We start from the raw sequence: 25,687 nt of genomic DNA on the forward strand, positions 1-25,687 counted from the left end.
AGAGAGTAAGAGAATACAGGACACACAGGTCCTATTTAAATACCAAAAGACTAAATAACTATTATAGAGGGTCTAATATGTCCATAACGCCAAACATGCATAGACTCAATTAAATTAAATTTAATTGGTTGATTATATAAACTATTTATGTAATATTTGAGTTAATCAAATTAACAACTTAAATTAATTTTCATCCAATTTTAACTATGCATATCCTAATTAATTCGTATAATTCATTTAATGCTTTGAATTACTTATATCAAATATTTAGGTAAAACAAACTTTTAAATAAATTGATTTTGATAATCAAAACAAAATATTATATTCTGAAACATATATATATATATATATATTTAAAACGAGTCTTTTAAAACACTTTTAAAAAACCGGTGTCAACGATTGGGCCGGGCCGATTTAATCGGCCCGACCCTTTGGCATAGCTGCTGCCGTAGCGCAGCAGCTAGCGGCCAGCCGCTGCTGCCTCAGTGGCAGCAGCGTCCGCCGCTACTGGTTGCTGCCGCAAGGCAGCAACCAGTCGCAATAGCGGTCGGGATCGCCGCCTTGTGACAGCGACCCCAAACAGCTATTGATATATATATTTTTTAATTAAATATATATATATATATATATATAATTGTTCTAAATCAGTTTCAAAACAATTTTCAGAATATTAAAACAGTTTTATCTTTTAAACTTAATAAAACAAAACGTTTTAATTATCTAACTATAAAACCTTTAGGTTTTGTTTAAACGATTATCAACCGAAATAATCAGGAACTATGCATAATCAGTTTTAATTAACAAGTAATCAAAACTTATTTATCGTTAGATTAATTGAACTAACCGATTAATTAATTTATCCTAACAATAAATCTATTCAATCTGATTGAATAACCCTTTTATTTACATATATGAAATAACAGATTAACCTGGCTCTGATACCAATGTAGGAAAATAGACAAGCCTAGGCATAGCGGAATAATAAAATTTTATCTATTTTATCTATTTCCCTTTTCCAAGATCTGTTAATTGTTATTTCATATAAAGAGGGATAGAAAGTAATACCTTTATTGAAGAACTATCTACCGTTGCAAATGAAGTGCCCACAACTTGTTATTATCAACTCGTGAACCACGAACGTTTGATTCAACACAAAAACAAAAACTAATCAGTAATCAACCTTTAATGAATAGCAATCGCAATGATTGCCTCTAACAGAAATCGATACGAGATCACAGAGGGAGTAAGAAATAAAGTAAATTAGCCGAAACGACGAAAGAACAATTCATTCTCCTCCTGTATAGTGTGTTGGCCGAAATTCTGAGGTTAGGGGTCTATTTATAGACTTCCAAAACCCTAATCCCAGTTGTGTTAGGAATTTAATTAATTGGAATCTTATTTTGAATAGGATTCCTAATTAGATAATTAAATAAACACTTTAATATTATCTAAACAATAACTAATTATATTTAGATAATTATTATTAATCAAATTAATAATTAATTAATGTTAGGGATAATTAATTAGAGTTTTAATTGCATAAAACATCCAATTAATATTATCAGATAATTCTTTAGTTTAATTTATAATCATAATCTAATTACAATTATTAAACTAAATTAATATCCCTAACTAATATATAAATTTCGGCCCATGTGTCTATGTCTCGCTAATTACGTTTTCGTCCTCCGATTCCAAGTCCCATATGCGACCCATTAGGTTCTTTATTGCCACTAGTCGTATATATCCTTTGAAATTATTCATCACGATTAATTCCAACATATATATAACGGAATACCGTCGCGAGCTGTTACTAGCAGAACCTATGATATTCCAACAGAGCAATTAAGAAGTCAGGTTGATAACTGACGTTAACCTTTCTATATTAGGTACAGTATAATACGATCCTTCATCAACTATATCCTGTCGGTCAATTCCTTATAACCATGGAATGTGTCAAGGTTACATATAACGAAGAGTCCGGTTTTACTTGTACAGGTTGAATTCACTCTGAAAAGATAAGTTAAGTGAAATATTCATTTCTACTCTTAACCGTATCACTTTGCAAGGATTTCAGTCAATTCACCACAAGCGGCCATTTGGATATATCTCCCACTTATCGGGAGTGACGAATGCTCAATCTGACATTAACTATTCTGCAATTACTTTGTGTGATACCCAACCCTGCTCTCACACACCCTAGGCTCTCACCTATTGGATCGTGCTCGCACAGAATCAAAGTATCAGACTCCATAATCCAGAATCACTAATTAACGAATGTTTGTGTCTGAGATTAGTTATACCTACTAATACCAATGAGATGAACAGTTGACACATTAGATAAATCAATCCATTCTGTTATCTCAAGTCGGGTCCCAATCCTAATGAACTCCTTCACCGGATCCATGTAACTGTCTAGATATCCGAATATCTAAAGCTTGTGAGATCAGCTTTCTGTCTCGACAGAAAACACAATTACATGCAAGTCTCAACAGCAATATGCCAACCCCTATAACATATTACTTGACTTGGGTTTACTTTAAGTTTATTGGTCTATTATAAAGTACAGTCTCACTTCATGCTTGTATGAACACTTTATAACTACTTAAATAAACTTAGGGTTACTTTCTTTATGAAAGATTCTTGCCTTTATATATAGTTATATTTTAATGCTATATATCTGATTAAACAAATGATCAAATAAACAATTTATTCATTAATATTAATATCCTAAAACAATTGTCTTTAGGACACTAAACTCCACCACCCTGCGCAATTTGTAGGAACAAAGCCGAATGGTCTAAACAGTGAGCTTCTTCGTTAAAAAATTTTGCCTCCGGAAAGAGAGAAAGCCAACTAGAAGAAGCTAAACCGTGATCTAACTTCTCTTCTACCAAATTATCTGAACCACGACTCTTCTCCCACGTAAACTTATGCCCAATCATCGGGACCTCAAATAAGTTGCAAAGAGCAACAGTATCAGCAAAGTTATTTATCAATGAGGACGGGTGACGTCGACCTCCCCGTTTTTCAGAATGAGCTAACAAGTCATTAAAATCGGCAATGACTAGCCAAGGTAGCAAATGTGCATTGGATAACTGTGATAACAAGTTCCAAGAGTCAGAGCAGCGACTACGCTCAGGGAAACCATAAAATCCGGTTAATCGATACTGCGGCAAACCCAACAAAGACACACGAACATCAATAAAATTTAGATATGACCCCAACAAATTTACAGATCCTACCACCTTCCACAATAATGCCAAGCCTCCCCCATAATTCACAGGATCAATATAAAAAAGGCCAGAATATGAAAGCTTCTTCTTAATTAAATCAATCTTCGTTCAACTACATTTAACTTCCATTAAAAATATGAAATCAGGGCGAAAATGGCACACAAGGTCCATTAACATTCGAACCGTACGGGGGTTGCCCATACCCCGATAGTTCCAGCTAAGAGTACTCATATTCCTCCACGGGCCTGCTCGACAGAACCCTCCATCTTTCCATTTTTTGGATCGGAACCAATGTCAGAACTTACCCATTCCATCTCGGTATCTTGCATAATGGGTGAGTTTTCCTATCGTCTTCTCTTTTGCTCGGACACGAAGACCCCCTCAACAAACTCATCCCCAACAGTAAGACGTTTGTTTGCTTCTCAAACATAGAGACTTTCCCTAAAACAGTACCATGCAACTTCCCAGTGACGTTTTCCCCATCAACTGAGGGCCCGGCTATCCTAGAAGTTTGATTCTGCCCATGGTGACTTGTAGTTAATATCGGCTATGGAACCAACCATTTAGAATTCTGTTGCAGTTGTAACCGTCAGGGAAGAGCATGCAAACTGGCGGAATAGGGTCGGACGTCGTTTGTCAAATCAGGGTGCTCAAGTATTTTCGAGCAAAATCTCTCTGCGTGCCCGAGACAACCACAATAAAAACAAAACACAGGCAATCTCTCATATTTGAAGAGGACGGTATGGGGATTTTCACCTTCTCTCCCAATCGGCAAGGTATCTCTGAGACGTTTCCGAACATCAATAGCCACGCGGATGCGCATATACAATCGTCCAATCCCATGAAAATTATTTGGATCTGATTCAATGAATTGTCCAAGCAAATTACCGATCAAATCCGCAACTCTCTCCGACATAAACCCTGGGGGTAACTGATGAACTTGTATCCAGAATTCTGCCCTATTCAAATCCTCATCTCCTTGCACCTTATCAGATTCCATCTTTGCTAACAGTAGAAGGTGTTGGTCATATGTCCACCGAGCTGCCCTTCAGAACTCTCTCCCGTTCCCACGGATGGTAGAAATCGAACCTAAACAGGTTCGTGCCCAGAATTTCCACAGGTCAGCCAATACATTTGCCGGTTGCCACAGGTCAGCCAATACATTTGACAAGTTCTGTGATCGAATCGTTCGCTCAGTCAGAAGGCTCCCTAGGATACACCACCTCTGAGTTGGCTGAGTTGGGATAATATCTGCCGATAACGTAAGCCCTAGTTCCAGGCATGTCTCCAAGTTATTCTCACCCATATTTGGTTGCAACGCCATAGTGATAATCGGGAAAACAGATGAAATCGACGAGGGTTGGGTGAAAAACAAACGCAGATTGAATCAAAACAATGGATGATTGGAAAACCTAACCCTAACTCCTCATACGGGAGACTCTCTTACGACGAAAAGAACTTAAAATGGCAGTACTACTTCATATATATATATATATATTGATCTTTATATAAATGTAGTTATAATCACATTATAATCCATACTTTTATAACACATACATATATATTAATTTTTAATTTTTAAGCATAATTTGTAAAATGATGAACATATATTTGAGTTAATATATAAAAGCTATGCCACAATTATTTCTAACCTTGTAGTAGTTTTATGTAAAATGGCATTGGTTGATTTAGGACTTCCGTTGTAGTAGTACATAAATACAATGAAAAGAAATGCCTATATAGAAGCGGAAAAAGGTGCAGAAATCTCCATTTCCATCAATTACAAGAAAACATAAAATGATCTTCCCTTTGTATGCTTGATAGAATTCAAACAATAAGTAATTAATTACCATTGACGTCGAACATAAAAAAATTCCATCTACATTACACAGGGCCGGCTCTAGGGGGAGTTCCCTAGGCCTGTGCCTAGGGCCTCACAAATTGTGAGGCCTCACTTTTCCGTAAAAAATAGATAATGTACTTTAGTATCTTTTATTTAATTATTTTTTAAAATAAAACCTGCCTTTAGTTACACCAACACGTCTCCTTCAGTCTTTCACGCAAACCAAACACTAAAACACTACAGCCTATCTTAATTAGAAGTACAATTATTAACTATTAATAATTTGAATAGGACAAAAACTATCTATTCCAATTACTATTAGAAATAAAAAAAGTCACCTCTCTATCCCTATAAAACTACTCTGGTGCCGCCACTCACAATATTTATAATTTATGTCAGACATAAAAATTTGCTTCTCTTTTCTCTATATTGTCCAAGAAGAACTCTTCCTCATTCTCCTTGTTGCTTCTCTTTGGTTGGTGTAGAGGTGAATATTTAATTTTTATTCAAATAATTGTTTGATTTTGAATTTCTTAATGCTTAGTCTTTTATTTTATTTAGTTTTAATTTGATCTAATGTTTTTTTTATAAAAGTTTAGTATAAAAAAATTAATAAATCATCATCCAGACTAGTTTTTTTTATCATGTTTAGTGAAAATAAATTTAAAAACTGTGCATTAAATATAGATTAAAATAAGAAAGGTATTTAAATAAATTAAAAAGTTTGCACTTGACATAGATTAAATTTAAAGCATAGATCTTTCAAAATCTTTTCATTTGACATAGATTATTTTCAATGTCAATCTTTTCTTCTTTTTTGCTAGTTTCTTATTCTCAAGTACCACATAGTAAACAAATATTTAAAAAGTTGTGAAAATCAATCAAGGAAAATATATTTTATTATTTTAATTAAAGAAGTTAATTAAAAGGTAATATTTCTTCTAATTTTATGTAAGGATAAATGACTATGTAAAGGTTGTAAATTATAATTAGTAATTACCGTAAAAAATTGTTCTTTCAATTACTATCTAATTTTTTTTTATTATAATATTTATTGTTATTTTCTAGGTGTTATTAATATTATGGCGGGTAAACGAAAATTTGAATCTGGAAGCTCGAAGAAAAAGAAAAAGGAAAGACAAGATAAACTCACTCAATCTCTAATGGGATCGATGAATAGGTATTTAAAACCTACTAATATATTGCCAAATTTAAACGAGAGTGTCACTATTGATGAAAATTTGGCTGAAAATATACCTATCAACAATGACAATTTGAATATCTCACATGTTGATGAAATTTTGCCTGAGAATTTGAATCCTATGAATGTTGCGGATGAAGATTTAGTTGATAATAATCTTAATAATATAGTTACAGATGGTGAGCCTTTAAATGAAAATGTGGATATGAACGAAGAAGATTTAAATGATTTGTTTGATCCAGGAAATTGGAAGATTAATATGTCTCAAAGAAAAATTGATTTTTTAGTACAGAAAGGGCCCATAAGAGTCATAGATGAAATATATCCTTCTAATGCACAAAGTAGAAGTTTTAGTAATAAACACTACACTCGATCTTTACAAAATGGAGAAAAACTTGATAGGTCATGGCTAGTATACTCTCGGAAGATAGATAAGGTATTTTGCTTTTGTTGTGTCTTGTTCAAAAGAGACAGAGTTGTGTCTAGTCCCATAACAACAGTAACCATTGGATACAATGACTGGAAAAATATTCATTATAGGCTCAATGAGCATGAAAAGAGCAATGATCACCTAAATAGTATAACAGACTGGATGGAGGCAGAAACGAGATTGAGAAAAAGATTGACAATTGATTCCTTTAATCAAAAGGCCATTGAGAAAGAGAAAAAGTTTTGGGGAGAAGTTTTGAAAAGAATTATATGTGTTGTAAAAACTCTTGCTAGTACTAATTTGGCGTTTCGTGGGAGTAAGGAGAGACTTGATGATGATAATAGTGGAAATTTTTTGAGTATAATTCGAATGATTGCTGATTTTGATCCAATAATGGAAGAGCACCTTAGGCGTATTCGAAAAAAAGAGACTCGGCGTGTCCATTATCTTGGTCATAATATTCAAAATGAGCTAATACTTTTGTTAGCGAGTGAGGTTAAGAGCAAAATTCTTCATATTGTTAGAGAGGCAAAATATTTTTCTGTTATTCTTGATTGTACTCCCGATGTTAATCATAAAGAACAAATGAGTCTCATTTTGAGATGTGTTAATGTTTCTACGAGTCCAATAAAAGTAGAAGAGTTTTTCATTGGCTTTTTGAAAGTTATTGAAACAACAGGGGATGCACTTTTTCATGAACCTAAAGATGCTATTGGAAACCTGAAACTTGATTTTAGTGACATAAGAGGGCAAGGTTACGATAATGGTTCTAATATGAAGGGGCAATACAAAGGTGTAAGTAGTAGGGTACTAAAAGAGTATCCTAGAGCATTTTACTCTCCGTGTGGTTGTCATTCTCTTAATCTTACACTTTGTGATATGGCCATGAGTTCTGTTCAAGCTAAATCATTTTTTGGAGTGGTACAAAGGATTTATAAATTATTCTCTGGATCAACAAAACGATGGGAGGTCCTCAAATCTTATGTGAAAGATCAAAATGGGAAAGGGCTTACATTAAAGTCATGGTCCGATACACGTTGGGAAAGTCGTGTTTCTAGTGTAAGGGCAATAAGATTCCAAGCTCCTCAAATAAGAGATGCATTACTTCATCTAGTAGAACATAGTGCTGATGCAACAACAACAAGTGATGCAAGTTCTTTAGCAAATTATGAACTTCAAAACTTTGATTTCCTTGTTGGCATGGTTATTTGGTTTGAAATTCTACAAAAAGTGAATAAAGTTAGCAAGATTCTCCAAAGTAAGGATATGAATATTGCGGCATGTATTAATCTCTTGCAAGGTCTCATTCTTTTTTTCGAAGAGTACAGAAATAATGGATTTGAAATTGCAAAAAGTGAAGCTGAAAAGATTGCTTTAGAAATGGGAGTTGAACCCACTTTTCGCGAAACTCGTGTTCGTCTTAAAAAAAGATTTTTTGATGAGAATACCAGAGATGAACCAATCCAAGTGGCTGAACAATTTTTTTCGAGTCAATTATTTTTTAAATATAATTGATAATGCTATTTCTTCGCTAACTACAAGATTTGAGCAATTTAAAAAATATGAAGATGTTTTTGGGTTCTTATTTAACTTGAGCAAGTTGAAAGCTATAGAGGATGAGAAAATGAAGCATGCGTGTATTGCACTTGATAATTTTCTGAAAGATGGAGAATATTTAGATATTGATGGCCTTGATTTATTTTCAGAATTGCAACTATTGAGAAAATCATTACCAGATAACTTAACCAACTCGGTTGAAGTGTTAGAGTACATCAAGAATTTACATCTTGCTTTTCCTAATACTTGGATTGCTTACAGAATTATATTGACTATACGGGTTACAGTAGCTACTGCCGAAAGAAGTTTCTCTAAGCTAAAGTTAATAAAAAATTATCTTCGATCAACTATGTCACAAGAGAGATTGAACTGTTTGGCCATATTGTCTATTGAGAAGAAAGTTTTAGCTGAACTAGACTACAGTGATTTAATTAGAGATTTTGCACATACAAAAGCGAGAAGAATAATAATTTCTTAGTTTTAGGTTATTGTTATTTGATTTTGATTGTTATATCAAGACTAATATATTGTTTGAATTATAGTTAATGATATGATGTAATCATTTTATTATTCCGTATTTATTATTTCTAAAATAATAATAATTTTTTTTAAAAAGTAGAGAAATTGCCTAGGGCCTCCAAAATGCTGGAGACGCCCATGACATTACAAGGACTCAGAATGACAAATTCCAGCAAAATAATCATTTTTAACTAAGCAATTCCAGCAAAAATATTCCATCTTATTCTCCAACCAAGAAGTTTTGAGACCACCACCAAAAAAATATCCCAGCCAAATGAAGTCAATATATAACCAATATCTCCCAAAACGGGGAGCCAGCATGAGGCAGGCACATAGGAAGCCACTGTTCATCTTTATTTATTCCTTAAAGTCAGTATGCATATCACTTTTGATGGGTTAGGTTTTCAGGTGTCAAGAGCCAGGGCGACACGTCGCATGATCATCAAGCTACAGCTCAATAAAACTGAACTTCATGCAAAACCAAGCACCACTGTTAAGCTTTAAATCAGAATAACTAGATAAAGATATTGCACACATGGTAATCATAGGCTTCTGCTTCTTCCGTACTTGACTGTAAAATGAGGTGTGATACTGCTAAACTTACCTCATCAGCTAGGAAACCATTACACGCTGAAACAAGTCAGAATTGATCATCTTGCTCAGTTAATTAAGACTCCCGTTACCAATTTAAGGTTCCAGATTTTGGTCTCGCCTGCCTCAAGCGCATGAGTAATATGAACTGGTCTGGATATTCAGTGAATCTTATGTATTAATGTAGATCATCTTGCTGGCGAGGAAAGAGCCCAAGTTGGTGTTTATGCCACTGATGGCAATGAGAAAGAAACCTGTATTCCCCATCTCAGAAAAGGCGAATTGGATGGTTCAAAAGAGCTGCATGAATGAAACCTGTATTCCCCATCTCTTTTCTATTCTCCTCAAAAGCAGAATTCTTTACCTTGTCTCTCTATGATCAACTGTGTTCTCAGAAAAGGAAGTGTTCTTTGCTTATGGCTTCTCTTCATAACTCAGTAGGCTCTTAAAGCAAACTACACAAAGAAAATCTAGACAGAAGGTCTCCTCATAATTAGAATCGTCAACACAACACCCACAATATATGCAACGTGCTATGCATAAAGTGCAAGCCCTGCATAGCTCTTGTGATGTATCTTTCCCTTGGCAACCTTTTGCTGGGCAATCATAAACCAACCTCACTTTCTGACATTTAGGACACATCTCAATGTCAATGGCTCGATCATCATCTAAAGAGACGTACAACTGTCCCAAATGATAATAGCACGGTCGACTGACTTTCAGTTGCCTATCATCATCTGCATCAAGTATGAACTTCAACTCTTCAAACTGCTCCTTTGTCACACAAAATATCCCACCAATTCTTAATTGCTTAATTTTCAAGGTTCCTGAAGACTTGAGAAGCCTCATGTTAGACAAAATGCCGTCAATACTGAGTCTCACACAGCGCGGTACACCCAACTGCAAGCAAAAGTGTAAAATTGACATAAGCATCACAGACAACATTAAGCAAGATACTTGTACAATTCCAAAATGTCTTATTCTCCTGATTTCTTCTGTCAATATTACCATAAATAAAGAATTAGTACCAACTATGCGAGTTCTTTTGCTTACTAGCTTACAATAATTTTACACTTTATACAGCAACTTATCAACATTGACACTTAAGCAAGTCATGAATGAAAAAGTTTAAGCTTCCAAAACACAAAACTATTGTGTAATTTCAATTAAAATGCCCAGGATGATAGGTTGTCAGTTTATATCCTTTGTCAATGGTTAAAGATACTAATGTGTAGGCAAATTTCAACCTCCCATTTAATTAATGAAAAGGTTACCAGATCTAAAAAGAAACATGTAGCATAAACTAATAATGCATCTTTCACGTTACCTTGATGAAGGGTATCACCTCGAACAAAAATAAATATACAGATACCCTTACATTACATGGCGAACTGAAGTATCAAAGCAAAAAGGATGTGATTAAATCTATACATGAAATACATCAAATTACTCAATTGAAATCATTTTGCATTTTGTATCCAAAAAAAAAGGAGTTTCATATAAAAAAGGGATAAGGTATCAAAATAGGCCTATGGTTTTTGGGGAAGTATCAATTTAGGCTCTTTATACAAAATAGCACCAATATATGCTTAACGTTTAAAAAAGGTATCAATTTAGGCCTCGAGAACGGATTGAGCGTCATTCCTATCACTCCGTTAAGTTCAGATTTCTCCCTCCACGTACAATTGACATAACTTAACGGAGTAATATCAATGACGTGTCTCGTTCTGTTATCGAGGCCATTGGTACCCTTTTTCAAACGTCAAACTTATATTGGTGCTATTTTGTACGTGGAGCTATTATGGTACCTTATCCCTATAAAAAATGAATGCACCTTTTCCCCTCAATTTTCAATATAACAAACTTATTATAAGATTTCAATGTCACACAAACACCAAAATAACTATCATAAAAATTGAATTTGTTACCCTGAAACACCAAACTTTAATTTGGTATTCGTGTCAATAGCTGCCACTTTAACTAGAATTTAACCGATCCTCTGCTGATAATATTTGACACTTTAACTAAAACACCAACACTTTAATATGGTGCAAATCATTGCCACTTCAAACATAATATTGACACGAAATTGAAGACTTGAGATTCTAGTGCTACAAAATTGAATTTTTATGACGATAAGAGAAATCAGTCGTAATATACCTCAAATTTCAAATTAAAAGCGCAATAAGCTTAGTTCATTGATAAAATTCATAATAGTAATTAAAGCAAAACTACAAGAAAAATGCCATATAAATTAACAAACGGTATTTTATTTCTACATCTAACTAATCATGATCAACAATTTCAATAACATCAATAACGTCAATCTTAACCCTTAAGATTAATTAAAATGAGATAATGACGATATGGATACTGACCTTTGTTAAACTTGGGTTACTATCAAGCACTTGCTTCAATCCATTGTCAGTAATTTTAATGCACTCCACAAGACTCAAGCATTGCAAAGTGCCTTGAGCTCTAGTTGTTAACTTGACAAGAGCTTCATCAGTAAGTTTCAAGTTTAATGGATGGTCTACGTGAATACTCCTCCACAAGAGAGAATCACCTCTAACAGCATCACGCAACGACTTGCAGACCCTTTCAACCACAAGAAGGGAATCAACTCCTAGATAACTTAAGACATAAAACAAACCATCATGAGGATCGCCTCCTTCTTGCACTTCCTTCACCTTATCACCAAGAACCAGATTGCCTATATAGTCTTTGGGATCAAAACTACCACTGGTCAATTCATGATCATCAAAAAATCTGTCAGCTCTGTGATTTCGAATCAACATTGCATCAAGACTCAGATTACCCTTTTCTGGCTGCAACTTCATGGCACTATTAAAAAACAAATCAAGACCTGCTAATAATCCATCACGAACAGTATCTTTTTCAGCTTCATCAATCCCATACTTACTAAAATTGGACTCAAAATCCTCATCAAATTCTTGAAGCCAATCCTTGATTGCTGTGACTCTGGAATTAATGTCCGAACCAAAAGGATCTACAGGCAAACAATTGATTACCATGCCTGATGGCATTATTTCCATACCAAAAGGATCCACGGGCAAGCAATCAATGGTGGTTACCGAGGAAGATATGTTTATACCAAAGGGATCCACAGGTAAGCAATCAATAGTTGTTGCCGAGGACGCTATGTTTATACCAAAGGGATCCACCGGCAAACAATCAGCAATATCATTAGAACTAACTCCGCTACAAACTTCTAATTTAGCTTCTTTCATTCCTTGAAAGTGGGAATTCTCCAAATTCATATTAAAAATCCTATTGTTTTATCAAGAACACTTATTGTTGATTATAAACTAAGCAGGAAACGGTCATTCTTGATTATAAACTAATCATAAAGTGAGAAACGAAATCTATTCACATACAAAATATAGACATTAAAAAAAAAAAAAAAAAACCTAACACAAATTACAATTACAAGCTTAATGGGGAGAAACAGAAGAGGATTACCCACAATCCTCTAGCAAAAATAGCGGAAATTGTAATCCTAGGTAGTGAAATAAGAAAAAGAGTGATTCATAGGTGCGTTGTTTGAAAGCTGTTCGTAGATGATGCAGAAGGATAAGAAGTGAACGAAATTGCAGCAGTTTTGTAGAGTAAGGAAAAGGAATTGTACCAAAATACGTATTCGTTTAGAAGGGAACCTTAGGCAGGAGATGAGAATCGGAGATGTAATGCAGAAAAAAGCAATAAAAGAACGGAGGAGAAGAGAAGAGGGTTGGCTAAATTTAGGAGAGGGAGGAAAGGAAAGGAAAGGAAAAATATTGTTCCCTCAGCCCCTTCAATCTACGAGAATCCTCGCCTGCATCGGAGATGTTAAAATTAGGCTAAGAATCCTAGTCTATCATTTTCAACCGTTGGATTGAATTTTCGTATCAAGAATTCTTATCATCTAACGGTTCACAATTATATCATGTTATTCAGCCCCGCTTGTGGGTGACAAATTTTATTGATTACCATCCCCAACTTGGTTTAAATCATTTAAACTAGGCTTAATGCATCGTTTCATTTCGCGAGTAAATTACACCAATAGTACCTGAACTATACCCCAACTCACACTTTGGTACCTGGATTACATTTCGTCCCAAAAATATACCCCAAGTATGGGTGACTGGACAATTATGTGCGTTTAGCCGGTTTTCGCTGGTCAACGTCTGTTTGACCTTTATTAACTTAAAAACAGTGGGACCCACTTAATATGTTGAACGTAAAAAGACAAAAACGCCCCTATTCATTTCCCTCCATAATTGCCCACATATTTCGAGCACCTTCTCTCTCCCCAGTCCACTCGAAACGTCATTCAACAGTCTTCTCCTTCTCTCTATTCGAACTTCCTTTCTTCTCTTGCTCTCTTCCATTCGAAACCCATTTGATAAGACCAGCGCAAACACCATGTAAACTCGTAAAAATTTGTACTGAATATCATAAATTAGCCATTAAAGAGGCGGTGTGAAGCGCATTGGAAGAGCGTATTGATAGAGGTATGCATGGGTGATGGAGTTGCGATTTTAATTTCTGACCTAACTTGCTTTTAATTTCTGACCTAACTTGCTTTTCATTTTTTGCAGAATCGTATATTTCGTGAAGTTTGAAGAAGATATGGACTTCCCATGTAAGTTAACGCTTTGATCTTACTGTATGTGATTGAAAGTCTTCGTTTTGTTGGGTTTGATTCATCGGAGCTTTGTTTTTATGGTTATTGTTCATTGATGCTCTGTTTTTTTGGTTGCGATTAATGTTGAGCTTTGTTTTAAGAAGAAATGTTCATTGATGCTCTGTTTTTTTGGTTGCGATTAATGTTGAGCTTTGTTAAGAAGAAATGTTCATTGATGCTCTGTTTTTTTGGTTGCGATTAATGTTGAGCTTTGTTTTAAGAAGAAATGTTCATTGATGCTCTGTTTTGTTGGTTTCGATTCATGGGAGCTTTGTTTTTATGGTTATTATTTATCCTGTTTTGTTTTTTTAGTTAGTATAATGGGAAGCTTTGTTTAGTTATGGATGCCCTGTGTTGTTGGTTTTAATTCATGGAGGCTTTGTTATCTTGGTTATTAATTATGGAAGATGCATGTTTTTTTGGTTATTATTTGTGGAAGCTTTGTTTTTTTGGTTATTGTATGCTCTGTAATTATGGTTTTCATTCATGTAAGCTTTGTTTGTCAACTGTGTTAACTATGTTCATTTTTTTCTGTAATTGTAGACCCAGAACATGGGTACTTTGATATAATGCTCCATTATAATGGAAGGTTGAAGGGATACGCATATGTGGATGAAGACACCTTCATATGGACAGATTGCCATTGGGATAGGCTATCCCTGGTGGCAATAGATGCGAAATTGTTGAGCTTGGGATGTGAAGGAACTCTCCAGTATTTCTGGAAGTGTTATACGGATCCATTTACTGATGAGTGGTTGAAGCCCCTAGGTAGTGACGTTGATGTCTACCATATGGCATTGGCTGGAGTTGAATGTGCAGAAATTGATTTATATGTGAAGACACTGACAATGGAAGACATAGAAGAAGCATTGGATGTTGGGAGGAGTGGTGTAGTGATAGAAGAGATTGGGGAAGGGAATGAAATTGTAGGGTTTAAGAAGACGAAGGCAATGGGTAAGCCTAAGATATGAGGGAGTATCCAACGCCTAGAATTTAATAACGAGACTTGTGAGGCTAGTGGGGCTGGTGGGGCTAGAGGTGAAGATGTGGTTGGGGCTGAGGTTGATAATAGTGGGCCTGGAGGTGAAGATGTGGTTGGGGCTGAGGTTGAGAATAGTGGGACTGGAGTTGAAGATGTGGTTGGGGCTGAGGTTGAGAATAGTGGGACTGGAGGTGAAGATGTGGTTGGGGCTGAGGTTGAGAATAGTGGGACTGGAGGTGAAGATGTGGTTGGGGCTGAGGTTGATAATAGTGGGCCTGGAGGTGAAGATGTAGTTGGGGATGAGGTTGAGAATAGTGGGACTGGAGTTGAAGATGTGGTTGGGGATGGAGGTGAACATGGTGGTGTGCACAGGTTTCATGCATTTTGTGAAACTGCAAATGTTGCTGGAGTTGAATTCAATAACAACCCCTACGAAGGACGTGTTTATGAGGGGGATGTTAATGAAGGGGATGTTAATGCAGGGGATGTTAATGCTGCTCCTACCAATCAGGATAATGAGGATGACTTTGTAGATCCTGATTATGTGATGGAGGATGATGATGAAGATTTAGTTGAAGGAGTTAATGATGCAAGGACAGGGAGGCCTAAGACTAGAGGTAGACCATTTGGTACTGGGGTTTATGTGGGTAGTAGTGGAGCAGATCATACCATGGATTTTGAAATTGGTGATAATGACCCAGAATACGAAAATTCAGATGAATTGCACACTGATAGTGATTCAGAGACAGATATGGGAGGAAGGCCAAGATATCCAGAGTTCAATGCTGAAAGGGATATGAATGATCCACAATTCCAGATTGGGATGTTGTTCGATAATGCAAAACAGTTCAAGGATGCTTGCAGGAATCATGGCATTAGAAACAGATTCCAATTGATATTTAAAAAGAACACTCGTGAAAAGGTTGAAGCTGTATGCAAGGGTGTAGTCGGTCCAGATGCAAGCTGTCCATGGCGTGCATATGCATCAAAAGTAGATTTCAAGGACCCAGACAACCCAACTATGTTACTGAAAAGTGGGCATTTTGTGCATGAATGCTGCAAGATCTATTCTAACTTCCACCTAACATCAAAATGGCTGGCCAAAAGATATTTGGAAGATTTTAGGAGTGACCAAGACTGGAAGGTTCAAGCACTAATAGATCATGTCCAAAGAAGTATGCAGTTGACAGTTGGGAGAATGAAGGGCTACAGAGCAAAATGTTATGCTCTTGAAATGATTAATGGGGATGAACGAAGTCAATATGACAAGATGTACATGTTAGTCTATATCTTTGAATCAGTATATATATATCTTTGAAGTTTGTCTGATTGCATATGCAATGGTGGAAACTGAAAGCAAAGAGACGTGGACATGGTTTTTAGAGATCCTAGCAGATGACTTGGGAATTGAACATAGCCAAGAATGGACCTTTATGTCCGACAGACAAAAGGTTTGTAATTTAACAACCCATTATATGTAGTTCAACACTTTGTTTCATAGAACTTAATTTGTTATTATGTTACAGGGGTTAATTGGAGCTGTCGAACTGCTCTTCCCAGAGGCTGAACATCGACTATGTGTGAGACACATGTACACGAACTTCAGAACAAAGTTTAAAGGGAAAGAATTGAAGGATCTGTTGTGGAATGCAGCAAGAGCTCCTTATATGGCAAAATTGCAGGAACGGCTGAACAGAATTGAAGAAAGGTCCCCTGAAGCTAGAGAGTGGTTGAGACAAAGACCTAGTGAGCATTGGGCAAGGGCTTGTTTCACTGAGAGGAGTCAATGTGACATGTTGTTGAACAATATATGTGAGTGTTTTAACAAGTACATATTGGATGCAAGGGACAAAGGGATCATTACAATGTATGAAATGATCAAGTTAAGGCTGATGAGAAGGCTGAAAGCAAAATCAGATAAAATGAAGATATATAAGAAGAAATGGTGCCCTAAAATACTAAAGAAGCTTGAGGTAAACAAAGATTTTGCAAAACATTTTGATGCTGTTTTTTCTGGGGGTCCAAGAGTGCAGGTTAAAGGTTTAGGGGATCAGTATGTTGTCAACTTGGAAGCTAATGAATGTACCTGTAGAAGGTGGCAATTGACTGGTATCCCATGTTGTCATGCCATTTCAGCCATTATTGGGCAAAATCAGTGTGCTGAAGATTATCTTGCTGAGTGCTATTCTGTGGAAACATATCTGAAGGTTTATAGCCATTTTGTGGAAACAAGTCAGAGCCAACCATGGAGATGAATTTACATATGTGTTTTTTGTTTTGTGGGAACTTCCCATGTGAAAGATGCACATTTTGAGTGCTAGTTTTTTGGAATGTCTGTGAATCTTTGCCGTGTTTTGTGAATTTGTACATTGCACAAACATGCATATTTTGGTCCCTTTTTTGAAGCTTTTGTGCATCTGTAAAAAGCACTTGATATATGCAGATTCTGGTTCCTTTTTTTTGATATAGTTCAAGCAGGTTTTCTTGTCACCTCTGTTGTTATATTTATGGGCAATTTTTTGCTGAGTTTATGCCCTGCGATGTAGTGTTCAATTTTGCACAATTTTGCTTCACTTACCCAACTACAAAACTCCAGTTACTTCAATTAACCAAATCCAAAACTCTATTTACTTCAACCCAATTACTTAAGTTAACCAAATCCTGAACTCCATGTACACAAGATTAATAATTTCCATAAATCATTACTTCATTTCTTGCAATTAACCAAATCCAAGTACATTCATAACATAAAATTAACTACATTCATAACTTCAGACATAATAAACTATCCTTTCTCACTACCAATTACACGAAAATTAAGCCAACACATACACAAACCATACAACCAATCCAAAGCAAACAATATACTTAAAAACACAGTTGCATCTTCTCTCATTAACCTTTGTTCTTTCATTCACCAGCATGTCCTGCAATTCACCTTCTCTTTCTCGCCCCATTTCCCTGTCACGTACCATCTGAGCTTTCAATATCTCACATTCTCTCTCAATTTGATCCAGCTTTCTCAGAAGCCCGAGGATAATTGATTTTTCTCTTTCGTTCATTGGAGGGTCACGCCACTCAAAGAAATTACAGGCGTTAGGTTTCTGCAGAATAGTTCAAAATCAAATTCAGAGTTCTGCACACATATAGAACGAGAGATGGAGAAATATGTAGCTATACACTTACCCCAAAATTTCTGCAATTGAAATACCTCCTACCAGGATTCGCATTACTCCAGGAAGTTGTACAAGGGGCTTGCGTTCCGCAGCGGCAAATCAAACTTCCAGCGCTATACGAGTCCGGCATGTTTAATATTCTGAGAAAAAATTAGGGTTCTTGATTTTGTGTTCTATGGGCATAAATGGCGAAGGAGAAAGAGAGAGAGAGAGAGAGAGAGAGAGCAACGAACAGTTAGTGAGAGAAGGCCAATATTTTAAGGAGAGAGAGAGAGAAAGAAATAAGCTGTATTTATAAAGCCATTTTTTTGGGTATCGATTGGGTTAAGGGTATTTTTGTATTTTCGTGTGGTTTGGGACCCATTTATAATTGTCACATGGGTCAAAGAAGCGTTGACCGGTCACTTCCCGGTCACACACACATAATTGTCCAGTCACCAATACTTGGGGTATATTTTTGGGACGAAATGTAATCCAGGTACCAAAGTGTGAGTTGGGGTATAGTTCAGGTACGATTGGTGTAATTTACCCTTCATTTCGCCTCTGATTTGGAAAAATTACAAAACCGGGTTAAATTGGAGATTCATTTACATATTTGAATTCATTTGAAAATACATTATATATCTAGACTAATTCAATAGGAATTACCTATAATACCCTATATATATATATTTCTCAATCGGTATTACTCATCCATGGATACTCTTGAAAATGTGTTATAAATACAATATGGAAACATGTGCACTATATACCTTTTAAAAAAACATAAAAAAATAATAATCTCACTTTTACATTTCCTAGACTAATTAAGTCTTAATTGAACTTCATTGTCCGTAACCTAACTAGCTTAAACCATTATATCCACTATCATGTTATATATATTTATTTTTTGGTACAAAAGGTGCTTTACAACAGCAAAGCAAGGAAAGGGAGCAGAACACGAGAAATAAAACTGAGAAAAAACAAGAAGAAAAAAAAAACCAGCAGCTACGACAAGTTACTCTAGGATCTGAGATCCTTCTAAATTGAACTACGCCCCTAAAGTCTTCCTCAATTAGCCGATTAAGAGGTACCGGAGGTTCCAGCAGTGTGTGTTTCCCCCATGGTGCCTTTAGAGCTTCTCTCGCTAGCCAATCAGCACAGCGGTTTGCCTCTCTATATATATGCTTGAATCTTATGCTTAGAGTTTTTTGGAAGCCGAGTATGTTACCCAAGACAACCTTTAAAGGATGAACAGACAGTAGTTGATCTCTGGTATCATTGAAGAGAGTGATTAATTCTGAGCAATCCAACAATGAGGAGTTGGATACCGAGTTGTGTCGCCAGTTCCAACACAGATAGTATCCCCCAGCATTCGGCAATAAAACTATCCCCTTTGCCTATGTGGTGAATAAAGCCATGTATCCACCTCCCATTGGAATCTCTTATTAAACCACCAGCCCCTATGGTTTTCGTACTCGAACAACATGAGCCATCCGTGTTTAGGGTATTCCAGGGGGGATTGGGCTTTATCCAGCTAATCGGGATATCCATTTGGGGTCTGCTGGTATCTCCCGATCCTGCCTCCATGCATAACTTAGTGAAAGATTGGATACAACAGGTTTTGTCATAAGGAATTGCCCTATTATTGTCAAACAGATGGCAGTTCCTCCACTTCCAATGGAACCATAGGCTGACGGCGAAGGAGATATTCCAGTTTATCCCCCAAGGGTCGTTGCTATCTTTCTTCAAATTTTCCATCATCCAATCTTCGAACTCGAGGGAGAAAAAATGATCTGTAGCCAGGGATGGGTTTAGCGCTATCCAAGTAATCCGACTTGTGTTGCAGTCTCTAAGGATGTGGAGGGCTATTTCATCATTGAGGTTGCAAATTGAACACGAGCTAGAGTCCACCAAATGTCGACGCTTGCGTTCAACGTTGGTGAACAGACGATTGTGAAGGGTAGTCCATAGAAAGAATTTGATTCGATGAGGAACCTTAAGCTTCCAGATAAACCGCCATTTCCAATTAACATCGTCCAAATCATCCGTCGTTACCATGTGGTAGGCCGATTTGGTAGTGAAGCTGCCATTGCTGGTTCCACTCCAGCTTAAATCGTCTTTGGTAGAGCCAGAGGTAACCAAACAGACTGTCGCCATTAGTAGACGTAGCTCTAGAGGGATCCATTTTTCTAAAAGTGGCCAATTCCAAAGACCCTCTTCATTTGTGTAGGCACTGACTGTATAATTGAGGTGGGAGTCTGGGATAAGGGTCACCCGATCACATAAACGAAAATCCCCTAGCCATTTATCATGCCAAAAGCTAATGGTACTTCCGTCCCCGATAATCCAAATCAGCCCACTTTTGAACTCACTTGTGATAGAGAGTATGCTTTTCCAGAGGTGCGAGCACTTTGCTTTTCGATGCTCCGCATTCAAAAGATCTGCGTTAGGGAAGTATTTTGCTTTTAAGACTTTAACCCAAAGCAGGTCGGGCTCACGAATAATACGCCATGCCAGTTTCATCAGTAATGCTTTATTTTGGTCTTCCGTGTTCTTTAGGCCAATTCCCCCCTTGTCCTTCGTTTTGCACACGACCTCCTAGGGGATCAAATGAATTCTCCTTTTATTTTCTTGGCAGCCCCAAAGGAAATTTTTGTTCATGCTGTCAATTTTCCTAGCTGTGGTTTTTGGTAGCCGGTTAGTGACCATCGTATGTGATGGAGTGGCATTTGAGACGGATTGGATTAGGGTCGCCCTGCCAGCAAGGGAGAGGGAATTTGTTTTCCATCCTGTCAGCCGGCTGTTGATGTTGTTAACTAGTCCTACAAAATCCGAGACAGTCATGCGTTTATGTAATAAGTTTACCCCAAGGTATTTACCGAGATAGGCCAAGAGGGGGATTTTGCTTTGGCTGCTGAGGTTCCGGGCCAAGCTGGAGGAGACGTTTTTGGAGAAGCAAAATCTAGAATTTTCCAAGTTAATTTTCTGGCCTGACATTTTGCAGAACTGATCCAAACATCTGTTTATAATTTCCATCTGTGTAGGAGAGGCTTCAACAAACAAGAGGAGATCATCTGCAAAAAAACAAATGGGTTAGTTTTGGACAATTTCTTGCCATCGAGAGTCCTCTCCATCGGCCTTTGGTAACCTCAATCTGTATCATTTGACTCAGGCGCTCCATGCATAACATGAAGATGAAGGGGGACAAAAGGTCCCCCTGGCGGATACCTCGGGAAGGCTTAAAGCTTTCAGTGAGCTCTCCATTGACGGACACATATATTTTGGAAGAGGAGATACACTGATGCACTAAAGTAACCCATTGCTGAGGCATTCCTGTGTTTTGGAGGGTATCTATTATGAAATCCCACCTAAGTCGATCATACGCCTTTTCCAGATCTATCTTGATTGCCATGAAGCCCCTTTTTCCCGTTTTGAGTCGTATAGAGTGGACTGCTTCCTGGGCTAGGATTATGTTATCGTGTAATTGTCTCCCTTGGATGAAGCTCGTCTGACATTCATTTACCAACAGGGGCATAATGTCCTTAAGGCGGTTGGTGATTAATTTGGTGACTATTTTGTAAACCATTGAGCACAAACTAATAGGCCGAAATTGGTGGAGGTATTCAGGAATGTGTACCTTTGGGATAAGGACCATGACAGTCTCATTGACGGATTCAATAGAGGACTCCCCCGAGAAGCATCCAAACACGAACCGATAGACGCTTTCTGAAACAACCTCCCAGTGTTTTTTGAAGAAACCTACATTTAGCCCGTCAATTCCTGGGGCTTTGTTCGCCCTCATGTCAAAGACGACTCTTTTGATTTTGTGTTTGGTGATGGGGCTAAATACATTCTGTAGCATTTCTTACGAGACTGATGGAAACTTGGCTTGAGTGGGGGTTGTTTGGCAGCAGTCACTGCCCTCAGTAAACAGGTCCCTAAAGAAATTGTAGGCCATGATCTTCAGCTCACTCTGATCCTCTATACTTACTCCTGATTCATCTTTGAGGGAAATGATGCGGTTGCGGTGTCTTCTGATCATCGTTGAGATATGAAAATACTTCGTGTTACGATCCTCATCCTTAATCCATTGCTTTCTGGATTTTTGAAACCATAGTAACTCTTCTTGTTTCATGATTTCTATCAACTCCCTCTGAAGCCTGTTTTCCAACTCGTAGAGGTGGTTTACCCACCCTTGGGTTAGAAGCTTTTGGATGCCCTCAATTCTCTTTAGAATACGTCTTTTCTTCTGAAAGATGTTCCAAAAAACCTCCTGATTCCACACTTGAGCTTTGGCTTTGAAGTTAGCGGTAGCCAAATTAATGTTGTAATGGGGAGCCTAGCTCTGTCTCACTAAATCTGGAAAGGAAGCGTACAATTCCCAGGCTAGTTCATACCTGAAGGGTCTATTCAGCCTAACCGAAGTGTTGAAGCCCTTTAAACTGCATAGGATTGGCGCATGATCTGAGCTTCTGAAGGCGAGTGTCTTTGTTCCGGATTCCGGAAAGGTAATGCGCCCAGAGGCATTCATGTATGCTCTATCTAGTCTCACCTGTAAATGTTTCCTGCGCCATGAAAAACTCATACATGTAGATCCCATGTCAATTAAGCCGGCTTTCTCGATTTACCTTCTATGGATCTCACACCTTTTTTCATACATTGAAGAGCCCCTGCGTTGGTCTTGAATGTTAGCTATGTCATTAAAGTCACCTATTGCCACCCAGGGGTCGCTAGGGGAGGGCTGTAAATTGATCAAATCTTCCTAGAGTCCTCTTCTAGTGTAGCTGTTGGTACTGGCATAAATTACAGTGAGGAAGCACACCAACTGATTCCCAATTGTGAGTTTCCCATGTATAAATTGGTTGATGGCTGCTAATTGTTGGAAGTTGCATTGGTTTTGCCTCCAGAAAAGCCAAATGCCACCCGATCTTCCCACAGCTTCAGCTTTAAAACAACTCCAGTGTTTAAACTTTTTTAATAATATCATCCGCCTTCGAGCCTCCAATTTTAGTTTCCATAATTGCAAACACTGCTGGCTGGTGAATTTTGAGCAAGTCATGAAGGTGTAGGAGGTTTTGCTTGCTAGCAGCCCCCCCTAATGTTCCAACTCATTATTAACATAAAGGTAAAAGAGAGAAGAGCAACGATACCAGAAGCTATAAAAGCTTTTTGGAGATAGATTTTTTCCCCACACCGGGGGTCGAGGAGCTGGGTAATTGCAAACTGGTTGTCGATATGGTAGGACCTGTGTCTCTGTCTGTCGGTCTGCCTCCGATAGCGGAATTGCTGGTGAACTCATTTTTGAAGGCTTCTAATAGTCGCTGAATCTGCTTGGAAATGGAGGCGGATGGAATCACCAGTTGGTTTATGACTACTTCTCCCTGGTTGTGGATTTTAGGTGTCTATTGAACATTTGGAATGGTAGGGGCAGGGCTGGAATTTAAAATTGGTTGCTGTGCTAGCTTAGCCGAAATCTTGGATGGAATGGATTTAGGGGCAGGGATGGTAAATGGAGGAGTTAGGAGGGTGGTTTTGGTAATTGGACTGCCTCTCCATCTTCCGTTGGATTTTCCGGTATAATTGGCTCTGTTTGACTGGTCTCCGCTTTGTGGGATGGACAGTGTTCCAAATTGTGTCCGTGACGACCACAATGGAAGCATATGTTGTGAAGACCTTCATATTCAATTCGGTAGATCCATCTCCGTAGTTTATATTTTGCTAAAAGTGGCTTCGAGAGGTCTAGTTCGACGCAGACTCTAGCGTATTTACCCCTTGTACCTGCAGAGGAATTCTTATCGACATATTGAGCAACCCCGACCAGGTTCCCAAATTTCATCAGGGAAGAGGCACTATAGTATTCTATAGGAAGACCTGGAAATCTAACCCAAGCTAAGATCTTTGTTACTCTGTCTTATGCAGGATTAAAATTTGGTCTCCAGGGTCTGATGGTGACTATGTGATCAGCCACTACCCAAGGTCCGCCGAAGAGAGCTATTTTGTAATCGGTTTCATTTGAGAATTTGGCTAGGTAGAAGTCGTTGGTCATGTCCACCAGAGTGACAGTTCCGCTTTTTTCCCAGAAAGATCGAAGCCTTGTGTCAAGATAGCGGTACCCGATTTTCCTACCCAGAACCTTTACAATCAGTGAGAGTTTTCATGGGTGCCAAAGTAGCCTTTTCTCCTCAGAGGAAAAGCGGACCACTGGACATTTGTCATCGCTATCTTCTTCGTCTTCACCGTCTGAGCATGATTTGTAGGTGCGGAAGTCGTGGAGGTGCTCCTCAACATTAACATCTGGGTCTGCCATGTTAATATCAGAGGCTGGGTTGCGTCCAAGGACTTTGTCCTTCCATGAGGTTTCTCCTTTCCTAAAGGGGGATCCATTAGGAATAAATTCACTAGAGGGTGATGGGTTAGCATTTCCTTCTAAATCCTTTACTTTCTTGTTGCTGCGATGGAGCTGGTCCTCTTCTTCCTCCGTGCTGTTGTTGGATGCAGAGAGATCCTCAAAAGTGGAAAGAGAAGTCATAGAGAAGCTCTCAAAAGCATCTGATATGCAACAATTAAATTCTATTAAAAGCGTGTGACTATCATGTTATATTATCTAAATGGCTTAATACATTTTCCTAAATTTTTTTTTTTGAAGAAATACATTTTCCTAGGTTTAGATAATTAAAGTCTTAATAAAACTCCATTATCACGTTATTAGCTACTGTAGATTTAGATAATTTAATAGCATACATCATTGCGTCCTACACTTGTAGGGAAAAAAAATTGATTGGCCTCATGAACTATTAAAAAGTTTGATAGTTCATTCAAGTTACGTAAAATATTCCAATAGCCCCCACAACTTACTTAAAATATTATCAATTAATTATTCACTTACAAAAAAAGTAAGTTGCATGACTTGAAAAAGGTAAAACAACTAAGGTCGGAGTATGAGGTTCTAATATTACAGAGGACAAATTTTACAATTGAACAAGTAAAAATTTCTTCTTCAACATGCTTTAATCTATCATGTGAATTATGTAATAACATTTCAAGCCATGTGCAACACATCTTCCACATGTAATTTACTTCATTGCAATATAGTGATTAATTGACTATATTTTAAGCAATTTAAAGAGACTATCCGGACATTTTAAACAAGTTGAATGAGCCATCGAGACATTTTGCAAGTTCAGGGGCCAATCAAGCTTTTTGAACAAGTTCATGGGAAAAATTATGTATTAAGCCTAATTTAATATTACATAGACTATAAGCACTAAATGAGTGGTTTGGCGTTCAACTCGATAAGAGCTTGGTGGTGTTCGACTCAATTTATAAATGAGTCGAGTTTGAGTATGATTTTGAGACTCGATTTATAAAGGAGTTGAGCTTGAGCATGGTGAAACTCGAATCAAAAGTTCACAAACATGCTCGGTTATAAGTTTATGAACAAGCTGATGAACAAACTCGTTATAATGTTCATGAACAGACTCGT

General features: G+C 37.3%; 1 protein-coding gene across 1 annotated transcript; it reads right to left on the bottom strand.

Moving 5' to 3' along the window:
• Positions 1-8,843: 8,843 nt before the first annotated feature.
• LOC136233201 (F-box protein SKIP14) lies at positions 8,844-13,205 on the bottom strand. Its single transcript, XM_066022809.1, has 2 exons — positions 11,756-13,205; positions 8,844-10,277 (listed from the first exon to the last, which is right to left on the bottom strand). Exons 1-2 carry the CDS (start codon positions 12,656-12,658, stop codon positions 9,792-9,794), a joined length of 1,389 nt encoding a protein of 462 aa, XP_065878881.1. The 5' UTR covers positions 12,659-13,205; the 3' UTR covers positions 8,844-9,791.
• Positions 13,206-25,687: the final 12,482 nt, after the last annotated feature.

This window comes from Euphorbia lathyris, chromosome 6 (genome assembly GCF_963576675.1).
Source record: "Euphorbia lathyris chromosome 6, ddEupLath1.1, whole genome shotgun sequence".
NCBI lineage: Eukaryota > Viridiplantae > Streptophyta > Magnoliopsida > Malpighiales > Euphorbiaceae > Euphorbia > Euphorbia lathyris.